We start from the raw sequence: 13,936 nt of genomic DNA on the forward strand, positions 1-13,936 counted from the left end.
TTTCACACATGCACACACGAACAACAGTTAGAAAACATTACAACATGGCGTTTAACAAAATACCAAATGAAACATACGTAATTTTAACACTTTTTCCTCTAACCATAAGCGTTTCATGCACGTTATTTTATAGCTGTTGTACAGTTCACAATAAAGTTTCGAATATCCCACCGCAACTTCAACGCATTTGTACACTCTTGGGAGAACATATTGTGTTGCTAGACTGGATGTCTCAGCACATTCCATAATGAGGGCAGCAACGGCCATGATCCAAACCTTCGTCTCGTGTGTTGACCTTGACTTCGCACACCTCAAACTTCATACAACCCTTTCAAAAAAAAAAAAAATGTGATGGCGTAAGGTCTGTTGATCTTGGTGGCCAGTTAATTGTACAGCCACGACTAATCTAGCGATTAAGGTAAGAGTCGTACGTGTGCGCCACTAGCTCAAACACAAATGCTCATTAGATGTGTTCTATCTCCGCAACCATTCTGAATGGGATATATGTCCATATGGCGGTTTTTGCTACAAATGAGTGTTCCTGTCATGTCCCTGAATATTGACTATTTCTCCTGGGACACCCTATGTGTTACTGAATTACCGTCACTTTTGCTCAAGCAGTCTGCGAAGTACTGATGTAAACAGATCGTTGATATAATTATTATATTTAAACATTTAATTTTGAGCAGTGCGCGACTCGTGTTCGTGTCGTTTATTACTTGATATCTTGTCTTTGTGGTACTGTCGTCCCGTTTCTTATTCGATTTACTGGCGTGACTAAGTTGCTGGCCTGCCTGCCCGTGAGTGGCAGCAGCAGTGCTATCGATAAGAGTACTGTAGTACTATCTTTGGAGCGACCACTAGTATTTTCGGGTCGTGGCGTACAGTGAGTTCAGTTGGGATGGAGCTCCAGTGAGGTCTACACGCCAATACTCGCCCGACCACTGGCGACACACATGCACTATCCGACGGAAGGAGACTTGAGAACGGGCGACCGTTGGTTGGTCGTTCGGTCTGTCGTCTCATCAGGCGACGTGTATTTGGTCTTCCGACCGCTTCTGGGCCCCTTCAATTGGTCATCTTGCGGGACTTGGGTCAGTTCCCTCATCGTGCAGAGTTGTCAGGTGGCCAATGGGCCGGCGTTCCCTCTGCATGGTTGCGTCCGAACCAGTGCCTCCGGGTCGTCGTGTGTCCGAGTTGCGAACAGACATCAAGGGAGTCGGCACGGAGCAGCAGTGAGGTCCGGACAGCCATGACTCGCCTGACTGTTGCCGGCACATATGACTTGAGGACGACCTTGGCTGGTCAATCGATCGGTCGTCACATTGGACGGCGTGTATTTGGTCGCCGACCGCTTCTGGATTTTCTGTGTGTGTCGACTTGTGATTTGTCCTTGTTGTTCCTCAGTGATTGGTTTTAGTATCGGTCGAGTTGTTTGTGGAAGTGTTTCCTCGGGACCGTGTGTAGCTTGTGGTTTTGACTGACCAGTTATTGTAACCCTATCAGTTTTTAGACGCCAATTTCTGGAGGCGTAATGCTGTTCGTATTCTCGTCCTCGGCCGATATTCCCCATCGCTGTGTCGTTGGTTGGACGGAAGGGAATTGGTTAAATTGTTGGTCGGCCCTTGGGCCGTCCCTAGTTTGGGTTGCCATCCGATTACCTAACTTCAACACTTGGCTGCCTGTCTTGCCTCACCTTACGTTTGAGTTACCTTCCCAGGCCGACCCTTGGAACACTTCTGAGCACCACTTGTTCTGTTTGTTTTAAGTTGTGATTTTCACTTTAGCTGAAGTACTGTGCGATGTCTTTGGCAGTGTATTAATTCAGTTTTTTTAAAAAATTTTACAATAAGGCCTTCAGCCGTGTGTATTCTCCAAAAGGAAAATTTTTTACAATGCGCAACGGGTTTATTCTAAATTATTTATCTGACTTGTTGTTCAGGTCTTCAGCCGTTGTTTTAAATTTGTTTGTGGACTTCAGCCGTGCAATAAGTTGATCAGGCTTCGGCCGTTCTGTTGTGAGTTCAAAACGAAATTTTCTTGCTTAGAAAAAAAATTGTTATTAATGTGCCTTAATTATAATTGTCCTTCAGACGTGTAGTGTAGGCCTTCAGCCGTTAATTGTTTTCATTGCATGCTGTTTTTTAATTTTTTTACCTTCTGTTTTAAATTGCTTTTGATTTCTAATCCAGGCCTTCAACCGTTCTTGTGTTTGCTGTGGTTTTGGGGCCTTCAGTCCGGAAAGCATCTCAAGATTTCTTTAACTAGGCCTTCTGCCTAATTGTTTAATTGTGGTCCTTTAAGCCAATGTGGAAATAAGTGGTTCTTAGACAATAAAGTCGTGTGTTTGATTGTGCAACCCACAGTAAATGTTTACTTCCCCATCCACAACCTTAAGCTTATCCTGTGCTCTCTCTGATTACCTACCAACCAGGTCACAAATTTATTTTATTGGTGTTATTATTAGAACCGCATGTCACTGTTGTACGCTGAAAACGAGCGTAACTGTAAGTTTTATTTGTGGGAGGGTGCGGCAGTAACAAGCGGCGACAAACCCCCCTTCCCACTTTCCGTCCCTCAGGAATCTACCTGGATTCGCGCCTGTTTGTTCTGTAAGCGAATCGCTCCGTATTACGAAACGAGTCGATGCTCTATTTCGTCTGAGCGACGCTAGATGTCAGATCGTACGCTGGTCGGCGGAGTCGCTGGCGGCAGTCGTCAGTGTACCTTTGGAAGCGAAACATGGCGGTGGTAGCTGTGTCGCTGTTGGCGCTGCTCGCCACTTACTGCTACCGTGTGCCTTCGGTACTCGCCATACCCGACCGGAAAGGTGAGTCGCGCTCAGCTGTGGCTTCCGGTCGCGGTTTTGCGTGGTGGTCATTCATCGTGTTTTTTGTCACTGTAATTAGTCAATAGGACATCAGACCCAGCGTTGCCCTGGACAACGGCGTTGTAAACAATGCCATGTGCATATCAGTTTTGTTTTCGCAGTTCTCTGACTGACCAAGATTTGGAAGCGTTAGATAATTACGCGTTTGTTGGCTGGTGCAGTCGACCATGTGACACAGAAATTGGCAGTCCTGTAACACGTCCATTTGTAGCTGATAAGACTGTATCATTGACGAAAGACGAAAAGGTTATCATTCGTCAACGTTGAAGATGGGAAAACCCGTTATATGATGGAAACGAGCTGTGGAGCAACAGTTAAGCAATTAGTGTGACAAATCGCTCCCGGTTTCTGTAATTTTTTTTATTCGCACGCTATTTAAACAGCATAGCGATTGTTTCTCCGCCACCAGTTCGCTTTCCCACAGTCAAAAATCATAATCGCAAAACAAAATTCCATTGTTATTAATGGTATTACAAATTAATGTTTTATCTCGCAATGTTCTTTTAGATAAACTTTGTCAGTGGTGAAATTGCAAGACTGAACGCATACCGACAAAAAAAAAAAAAAAAAGATTAATGCATAAGTTCCTAATTTTCTTTCGTCAGTGCAATAACTTGTTGCAAAGACATATTTCAAATCTGTTACATATACTAATCTAGATTCATCATTAATTATGATACCATGTCTGTAGCGAAGCCACAAAGAAATACAGCACGCCAGTCTGTTTTATTCGCGTGCTAAACGAATTCATTGTCCAGTGAAGAATGCGTTATTGGCAAATTGTTCTTTTTGAGATGAGGAGTAAATGAGTTTGGAAGATTTCGCTATCATCGTGGAGGAGAAAAAGCAAAAGATGGAAAAAAATGCTCCTATCGTTTCAAAAAGGGTCATACTGACCAGCGCTTTACCATCCCATGGATGTCTCATCTGGATGAAGATGTAAATTCTGGAATACATGGATGTTCACGTCAGTCAGCCATAAATCATTGGATGCAATGATTTGTTATTGTGGGATTTTTTTCAGACAGAAATTAAAAATTGTGTTTGTTTTTTGTCACAAAAAATCTACTGTCAATGTCTGTGTACAAGCCAGTGATCATATTTGGTATGTTATTCGTAACTGACCAACTTCATCGCACATTATTATCCCATTGACAATACGACCGGTTTCGGCTTTCTGCATTAGCCGATCATCAGAGTGTTCTGATTCCAGTGTCATTGTCAAATATTTTTTACACGCAGGTACAAGAACAAGTGAATATTCCGATACGGTTAACAAACGTCAAACACTTCGTATGCGCTGATACATGAGCAAGTTGCACTTAAAACTTTAATGAATATGTGAGGAGTGTAGTGTAGTATTTATATTCTTAATCAAAATGGTTCAAATGGCTCTGAGCACTATGTTACTTAACGCCTGTGGTCATGAGCCCCCTAGAACTTAGAACTACTTAAACCTAATTAACCTAAAGACATCACACACATGCATGCCGGAGGCAGGATTCGAACCTGCGACCGTAGCAGTCGCGCGGTTCTGGACTGAAGCGCCAAGAACCGCTCGGCCACCACGGACGGTTATATTCTTCATGTCGGATGCGTAATATACTATATTTTGACTATTATATGATTAGTGTTGCGTTCTGTCAAAACTACGATTCGGTAGTTTTTGTACAATACATAAATATGTAGTACATGGTAGGTTTCTCAGTAGCTTTGGTAGCACTGGTAAGGAAAGAAACATAAATGAGTGGGTAAGAAAGCAACTGGGAGCCGATGACTTCTCTTTGCTTGGTTGTTTGATTTCTACATTATTCAGTGTTTGTCCATTGTGTATTCTATATCATGGCAAAATATAGAACTGCATTTTATAAGTAATGCAAATTAGTTGATCACGTAACTTCTGCGCTTTTATGTAACCAAAGCAAATACTTTTGATGCGAGTGCAGTTTACGTGCCCAAACGTTAGAAATAGATGTATAAATGATTATTGTTGTTATTTTGCACTCAACAGAACATTCCCTCTGGTTCACGTTACAAATCAACAGTTTTCGAATAAAAAAAAAGTTTCAGTTTTGCTATAAATACTGTTTACTTTTAAGAAACAGACAGGATAACTATAAAGAACAAAAATGTTCCGTAGGTTACTGGCCTTATATATTCTCATTCAGTTTTTAGACGTTTCACCGCTTCCGTTTTTTAAGGGAATCTGGTAACACACTGATGGTAAAGAAAACGATAGTTATGAGGTAACTCCAATAGATATGCAAGACACCAAACTTACACGTAACATGTGTATGACCTTCATCGACCAAGACTACTAGGGAAACTACCGTAGTGTATGCTTACTGACTATAGCAGTTTTACAGCTCTAAAGTGTGACTGGGATAAAAACAACAATACTTGCGGAACAATCAGACCTGCAGAGAACCGATGATTGGCGCAGGAACTGGTATGGCAAGCTAACCTGAACGTAAATTAATGTACTGTATTTCACATAAACAGACAAAGAAATCCACAAAAGTTAGATTACGCTATTGGTGAAAATAACTGGGAACAGTAACAACAGTAAAATAGTTGGATGTAGCAATCCGGAGCGACCTAAAGTAGAATAACAACATCAGACAAGGCAGGAAAAGCGCATGCCGGGCTCAGATCCATTGGGAGAGTCTTAAGGAAATGTGATACATGCACGAAAGCAGTGGCTTACAAATCACTTGTTCGAACGATTCTTGAATATTGTTCGTAAGTCAGGGGCCTTACAAAGAGGATTAGAGGAGATCCGAGAAAGAGTAGCGCGTTTTGTAGCGATATCCTTTGCCTGGCGCGAGTGCGTTGTGGAGACGCTATGAGAAAGGCGTTGTGCATCACGGAGAGATTTACTACTGAAATTCCGAGAGATTACACACCGGAAGAGTCGAACAACATATTACTTCCTCCACACATTCGTCACGAGAAATGATCAAGGCGAAATCAGAGAAATTAGCGATCATACGGAGTTTTTCCGATAGTCATTCATCGCACCCGGCGGCCTTAATGTATGGAACGGGAGAAGCGGAGTGGAGGGGGGGTGGGGTGAGATAGTGGTAATAGAAGTGTCCACCATGCACCATAACGTGTTTTGTGGAGTATAGATGAAGATGTGATTTCAAAAAAATGAAACTCTCACACATACACAATTAAAGCTTTAAGTATGTGGTCTACCAACACTGTTATGAGTCACGAGTAATATGTAAGAAGCAAAATTGCATATCCAGATTTCGGAATAACGCTTCAAAGAAATGTCAAAGGGAGGAGTCAAACAGAATCATTAATATTGATACCAGAAATAAAGTAGATCTGTGTATCCAGAAAGAATTTTCACTCTGCAGCGGTGTGTGCGATGGTATGAAACTTACTGACAGAATAAAACTGTATGCCAGGCCGGGACTCGTACCTCGGGTTTTTGCCTTTCGCGGGCTGTTGCCCCATAGACTGATCTGTCCAAGCACGATTCATGATAAATGCTGACAGGGTTTTATTTATTTACTTTTCTTCCGTCCAATTGTCCACCATAATGACTTCTCGAACATGAAACAGCCAATGCTGCGCACTATGTGAGTAACGAATCGTTGTGGGTCGATCAGTTCACAGAAAATCATCCGATATGTAGCAAGAAAAATCGTGCGTGGTTCACCGCGACAGAGAACTTGTTCATGTAACACATTACTATGAAAAGGTTTTCTTTATGCCGAATGAATGCCATATTCTCCAAACATCACTGCCGCTTTTTTCGGCTTTATGATGTTGGTGTCACATCATAATCAGTGACTGAATGTATCTGCATTGAAAGCAGCGGAAATGGATTTTCTTGCTTGGCGACAATTTCTGAGGGATGAGTGTATGTTGGGGAGAATACAAACTGTGGAGCCTGCATTCTACAGAAATTAACTTATTTACGGTAGCTTTCTGCCATTCTCTCCTGAAACAAAAAGTTCAGAGTTGAGTAGTGATGACTACTGACCAGGGATACATCCTTACTATCCAGATCACTGGACGAACGAACAATTCAAAATTCCTTTTTCTCAGCTACTTACTTTTTGCGATGCCCATATGCTCCCCAAAAGTAAAATGTAGAAATTAACAAAATACGAGGGCTATTCGGAAAGTAACTTCCGATCGGTCGCGAAATGGAAGTCACCGTGAAAATCTAATGAAGCTTTGTACAGATTTGTTTGGCATTGCCTCCAGTACGTCTGTTGATCGCGTCACGTCTCTCTTTTCAGTTATGAGCGCACAGTGAGCACATAAAGACGCCTAGAAAATAGCATGTCCCACCAATTGCGTGGGCCTGGTGAGAAATTTCGCCTCAAGCTATGCAGCCCACATAACATAACTGTCATGCGTTTCCTTCTTCAAGACAATTCTCAGCCGCATTCTGCAGGGGCAATGAAGATGCTCCTGCAGCGTTTCTGATCGTAAGTGTTTGATCACTCACGACACAGCCTGTAGTTTGCTCCCTCTGAGTTACATCTCTGCTCACATGAACCGCTGGCTATGTCGACAACATTTTGGCACAGACAACGAGTTGTAGACCAGTGCAGGGAATCGGTGGGAAGCACTGTCGGCAGCCTTCTATGACGAGGGTACTGGAAAGTTGGTACAACGCTGCGAAGAATGTCTAAGTCCGAACGGCTACTAAATAGATAAGTAGCTGGAAGTTGTAGCTAACTGTTGAAAATAAAACATTTTACATTTTAACAGTGGTTTACATTTCGCCGCCGATCGGAACTTACCTTCCGAATATCCCTTGTATTTATAATAACTAAGCGTACACAGCGCCCAGATGCGATGAAATTATTCACTGATGGGTGGAAAATTGCTCATGAACATATGTGGACAGCTTCTTATTTACGAATACGAAATTGCAGTGCCTATGTTGTGAAGAAGTACGATGCAATATTCCTTCTGATACTACGGGGACTACAGCTGCTGTGAGAGACATGCAATTGCGAATATGAACCAACTCCAGCTATGTAATTGAACGGTAAGAACGTAAATTTCTGCCAGAAAAGGACTAGAACCTGGATTCCCACTTTATGCAAGAGGTAGGCTTCACCACTTCGGCTACCCGGCCATGACTCACGTCCAGACCCAAACTTCCATATATCGTCGTCTTCCATTAATGTTATTCACGTATGGGCGAGTGATTTTATTTGTAAGTCTCATAAATACGGAATAGCAGTGCATGTGTTGTGAAGAAGTGAGATGCCCTGTGCCTTCTGACATACATGCATGCGACTTACAAATCAAATATCACCACTGTGCGACAATAACGTTGCTGGAATGTGCGAGTACAGCTATGGCACATGGACGACGACAAATGGAAGTTTGGTTCTAGTTATGAATCGTGGTCATTCCATTTCACATTCCTACAAACTGTTATACCCAGGTGTTTGTATACGTTGATTCACTGTAATTGACAAGCATTGCTACTGTAGTCATAGGATAATACGTTTTTTTCGCTACATGGATTGACACAATTTTACATTTCTGTGCTTTTAATGTAAATAGCCAATCTTAGCAGCAGATTGTCATCTTATCAAGATCTAATTGGATATTTCTGAAGCTCTTTCAGACAGTACTTCCTTATGCACGGTCCAGTCACATTATTGTGACCTCCGCCTATGTTCAATGTCAATCAGCGAGGATACATGCATCCACCCTCCGTCGCATGGAATCCCTGATGCGATGATGCATCCCTGGAGAATGGCGTATTGGATCATAGCCGTCCACAATACGAGCACGAAGAGTCTCTACATTTGGTACCGGGGTTGCGTAGACAAGAGCTTTCAAATGCCCCCAGAAATGAAAGTCAAGAGGGTTGAGGCCAGGAGAGCGTGGAGGCTATGGAATTGGTCCGCCTCTAGCAACCCATCGGTCAACGAATCTGTTGTTGAGAAGAGTATGAACACTTCGACTGAAATTTGCAGGAGCTCCATCGTGCATGAACCACATGTTGTGTCGTACTTGTAAAGGCATATGTTCTTACCGCACAGGTTGAGTATCCCGTATGAAATCATGATAACGTTCTCCATTGATCGTAGTTGGAAGAACATACTGACGGAACTAAAATGACCTCTAACATGGAAATTAAGCGTTTCCGGACACATGTCCACATAACATCCTCTCTTTATTTGTGTGTGAGGAATGTTTCCTGAAAGTTTGGCCGTACGTTTTTGAAACACCCTATATAAAACGTGTTGCGGAGATGCGGAAAACAGTGCGGTCGTTGTCGTAATACGGAAACAGAGCGATTTATCTGACGTCGAAAAGAGCATAATCATTGGCTTTCGGGCCAAGGGTGGAAGTATTTCCGAAACGGCTAAGTTTGTAAACTCGGCGTACCGTTGTGGTTAAAGTATACCGTTCATGGCAAAATGATGCTATTCAAAACCGGCGCCGAGGCAACTTCGGTGCAGCTCTGGCCATAGATGAAAGGCGTGAACGACGGCTAGAGAGATTCGTATGTGTGAATAGACATGACACTGTAGAGCATCTGACCGCCCAGATGAACCAAGTTGCTATCAACAGCGTCTCCTCAACGACCATCAGCGAACGTTGCTCCGTATGGGCCTCCGCAGCTGACGCTCGGTTCATGCTGACAGTTGTTGCTCGCCTAAGACTGGAATTTCCACTACAGTACCGGAGCTGGACGTCCACTAGGTGGCGATGGGTGATCTTTCCGGATGAATCACATCTGACAGAAAGAAAACACTCTGCAAAAATCGTCGGAAGTGTCCAGGTCGAAGTAGGGAGGGCCGTGGTCGGGGAAACGTTTCCGTGGCATTTCCTGCGTGATATCGTCATTCTGGAAGACACAACGGATCGACACAAGTATGCACCTGCCCTTGCGGACCAAGTCCACCCCCACATGTAGTTTGTTTTTCCTCGGAACGATGGCGTGTACCAGCAGGACAATGCAACGTGTCGCACAGCTCGCAGTGTATGTGCGTGGTTCGAAGGGCATCAGGAAGAATTTACTGAAATCCCCTGGCCACCAAAATCCCCGCATTTAAAACCAATCGAGAATCTGTGGGACCTCTTCGATCGGCCTGTTGTCGTCATAGATCCTCAACAGAGAGGCACCGAAGTCGGCATGACTCCACATCCATCTCGGTGCCTCACAGAACGTCGGTGATTCTCTTCCTGCACATCTCGCATCTGTCGCGCTGCCTAAGGTTGTTATTAAAGCTTTTGACAGCTGTTCACGTTAATGTGACTGAGCACTGTAGATAAATGCATCATTTGCGGAAAGTCTGAGGTTAGTATTAATTAATATTCACTGCACGATTGTTAATGAACAGGAAAGGGACCCAGTACACTTTCCTGGGGTGTACCATATTCTACGACTACATTTGTCGATGACTCGCCATCCAAGACAAGTTGCTGCATTCTCCTATTACGAAATCCTCAATCCAGTCATAAATTTTATTTAATACTATCGCACCTTAGATAATAAGCGTAGGTGCGGTACTGAGCCAAATGCTTTTCCGAAATCAAGAAATACTGCATCTACCTGACTGCCTTAATCCACGACTTTCAGAAAGCCATGTGATACTAGAGCGAGTTAGGTTGTTTTCGAAATACATGCTGGGTGGCATGCAGGTCATTGTATTCGAGATACCTCATTTTTTCGAGTTCAGAATATTTTCTAAGAACTTACAACTGTATGTCAGGGATATTGGGCGATGGTTTTGTAGATCACTTCTGCTACCCTTATTGTAGGTAGACGTGCTTTCTTCTAAACACTGTGCATGGTTTTTTTTTCTTTCTTTTGTTCGAGGGATACACCGTATATTATCGTTAAAACAGGGGTTAAGTGGGCCACAAAGTCTGCACCTCATAATGATTTTATCGAGCCCTAAAGCTTTGTTCAATTTAAATGTTTTCAACTGTTTCTCAACACCATTGACACTAATATTTATTTCTCTCATCTTTTCAGTGGCCCAACAATTAAAAATTGTGGCAATCCTTGTAGATTATCCTTTGTAAAGGTACTATTGAAAACAGAGTCAAGCATTTCTGCTCTTCACTTTGCTACTTTCCGTGTCAGTTCCTTTCCCGGCCACGAGTATCTGGACACTAGCTTTGGTGCCACTTACAGTCTTTACATACGCCCAAAATTTCTTTAGTTTTTGTGGGAGATCTTTCGACAATTTTCTCCTTCGGTAGTTGTTGAAAGATTCTTCTTCATCTTTGGAACATAATGCAGAAAATAGTTGAGATACAGCGGTATGTAAATACGGTTAACTTTCTTACGATGTGTCCCAACGACCTTGGCGCAGTGGTAACACCGATCACAGAAGTTAAGCGCAGTCGGGCTGGGCTAGCACTTGCATGGGTGACCATCCGGTCTGTCGAGCGCTGTTGGCAAGCGGGGTGCACTCAGCCCTTGTGAGGCAAACTGAGGAGCTGCTTGATTGATAAGTAGCGGCTCCGGTCTCAGAAATTGACATACGGCCATGAGAGCGGTGAGTTGACCACATGCCCCTCCATATCCGCATCCTGTGACGCCTGTGGTCTGAGGATGACACGGCGGCCGGTCGGTACCGTGGGGTCTTCATGGCCTGTTCGGGAGGAGTTTAGTTTTAGTTTAGTTTCTTACGATGTAACAGCACTAGGACCTCAAACGGTTGGAGCGCTCACCTGTCACCTTCAGTGGAGCCGACTACACTCATGAGTTTAAAGTCTGGGTGTATACGGCAGGAAAGGAAAATAGGGGGAAAACACGACAACAGAGAAGCCCCCAGCACTACAATTTGTATCTCGTTTTCCACAGGAGATTGTAGCTTACGTATTGGGCATGCGGTTGACAGTGCCACCATAAGGATGTGCTTCCTATCTACAATTAAAAATTAACCCAATTACCTTCGCAGAATAGGCGTTAGAGACTCCGCAACTTGTTCGCGCTGGAGGAGCGAACCGTTTTTACGATTAGAAAAAAGCACCGCTCATTCCCGTTTGCCGGCCGTGGTGACTTAGCGGTTCTAGGCGCTTCAGTCCGGAACCACGCGACTGCTACGGTCGCAGGTTCGAATCCTGCCTCGGGCATGGATGTGTGTGATGTCCTTAGGTTTGTTAAGTTTAAGTAGTTCTAAGTTCTAGGGGACTGATGATCTCAGATGTTAAGTCCCATAGTGCTCAGAGCTATTTGAACCATTTTTTTCATTCCCGTTTTAAAAGAAGGGTCATTGAAGAGGCGCTCAAAACTATAGGCCTATATCACTGACGTCGGTCTGTTCTCCGGTCCGGAACACGCTTTACGTTCGCTTATAATTACATTTCTGGAAGTCCAAAAGTCTGATCTGTACGAATCGACATGACTTGCGGGATCACTCATCGCACAAGACTCTGCTCGCTCTGTTCATCCACGAGATCCAGAAAGAAGAGGCTACCGGTGCCCAGGTTGTTGTGTTCCTTGATTTACAAAAGTGCTTCGTTACAATTCCCTACCGCAGCCTTATGAATAAAATACAAGCGTACGGAATATCAGATCACCTGTTTGATTGGACTGAAGACTTCTTATTAAATGGAACACTGCACTTCATTCTACCACCAATGGAGTGTTACTGGATCATTGCTTTTCACGTATATACAGGGTGGTCAGAAACAATTCGAAAAGCTTGTAAGGGTGGTGCAGGTTAGGATGTGCAGAGAAATAATTGTTAAGTAAAAGTAAGATTGTTGCGCTGTTTTAGAGCTAATTAGCACTGAAGTTAGCTAGTCAGGCCGTTGCGCACGCAGATTCAGGTGGCTACAGTTTGTCAGTTGTTGCTAAAGTATAGACGATAGCGCACGAGACTACCCAGCCTCTGGCTCGGATTCGAACCTTACTACTGTCCCATGTCCAGTTTTTGAATCGCTCTCGTTTTCGGTTTTAGGAAACCAAATGAAGAACACGTTTGGCGACACGAAGAAAAAATTAGAGAGGATCGAGCTCATACGGAGACTAACAATAATCACACTTCCTGCTGACGATTTGATACGAACAGGAAAGGAAGTAACAGTGATACATAAAGTACCCTCCGCCACACATTATTGGTTCGCGGGTTTGTATGTATCTGTGGTACCGCTATCAGTCATATAAACGAAACTATGCACTTTCTCATTATTATCACCTCTAAGTTCGCTTAAGAAAACGCAACTTAAAAATGATGGACTTGCCCACTCATTTCTACGAAGAGATCCTGCATCATAACTTTGCCTGTTTTTGTGACGTTAGTGCCATATTTGTTTAACCGCAATTTTTCAATAATCAAAGAGAACTGTATTTGTTGCCTGTTACCTGTATATGATATTACGATCTGTTACCTGAAATTACAGCCTACGCAGTGTAAGACTTACACAAAATTGATAAAATCATTTCATAGGATCGGCCGAATGGTGGGTACGAAACTCACTGAAACGTTGCGACAAAACCCATCAGCTGGTCGCCCGCTAATATTTCATCATTGGAATACCCCGGGAAAGCCTGAAATTACAGCCGGCCGGAGTGGCCGAGCGGCTCTAGGCGCTACAGTCTGGAACCGTCCGACCGCTACGGTCGCAGGTTCGAATCCTGCCTCGAGCATGGATGTATGTGATGTTCTTAGGTTAGTTAGGTTTAAGTAGTTCTAAGTTCTAGGGGACTGATGACCTCAGAAGTTAAGTCCCATAGTGCTCAGAGCCATTTGAACCTGAAATAACATACACAAAATTGTTTTAATAATCAGATGTAGCACTTACATAGTACGGCAATGGCTGCATCATAACACATCAAACGCTGGTATAAAGTTAGCACCATCTCGCACAAGTTGCTCTTCGTTCATTAATAGGATCTACGTTTTTTAGTGTATTCCAGCGTGCTCTAATTTATTACTACTGATTTCAGTAATAACTGAGGAGATGCAATGTCTGACTAACATAAATTCTTTTAAAGATTTTAACCCTTCCTTCGCAAAAAACACACTTTCACTAAAAGAGCACCTTCTGCTATGAAGAAGGTGTGAATCGTAAATCTACACATTG

At 43.3% G+C, this 13,936-nt stretch overlaps 1 protein-coding gene across 1 annotated transcript in view; it reads left to right on the top strand.

Annotated features, from left to right (window-relative positions):
- Nucleotides 1-2,726: 2,726 nt before the first annotated feature.
- The window catches only part of LOC126281163 (uncharacterized), a 299,866-nt gene continuing 288,656 nt past the window's right edge, over nucleotides 2,727-13,936 (top strand). Inside the window, exon 1 of the mRNA XM_049979834.1 lies at nucleotides 2,727-2,830. Coding sequence (XP_049835791.1) covers nucleotides 2,743-2,830 — 88 coding nt within the window. The 5' untranslated portion in view covers nucleotides 2,727-2,742. The remainder of the gene's footprint in view (nucleotides 2,831-13,936) is intronic.

The sequence above is a fragment of the Schistocerca gregaria genome, chromosome 7 (assembly GCF_023897955.1).
Source record: "Schistocerca gregaria isolate iqSchGreg1 chromosome 7, iqSchGreg1.2, whole genome shotgun sequence".
Lineage (NCBI taxonomy): Eukaryota > Metazoa > Arthropoda > Insecta > Orthoptera > Acrididae > Schistocerca > Schistocerca gregaria.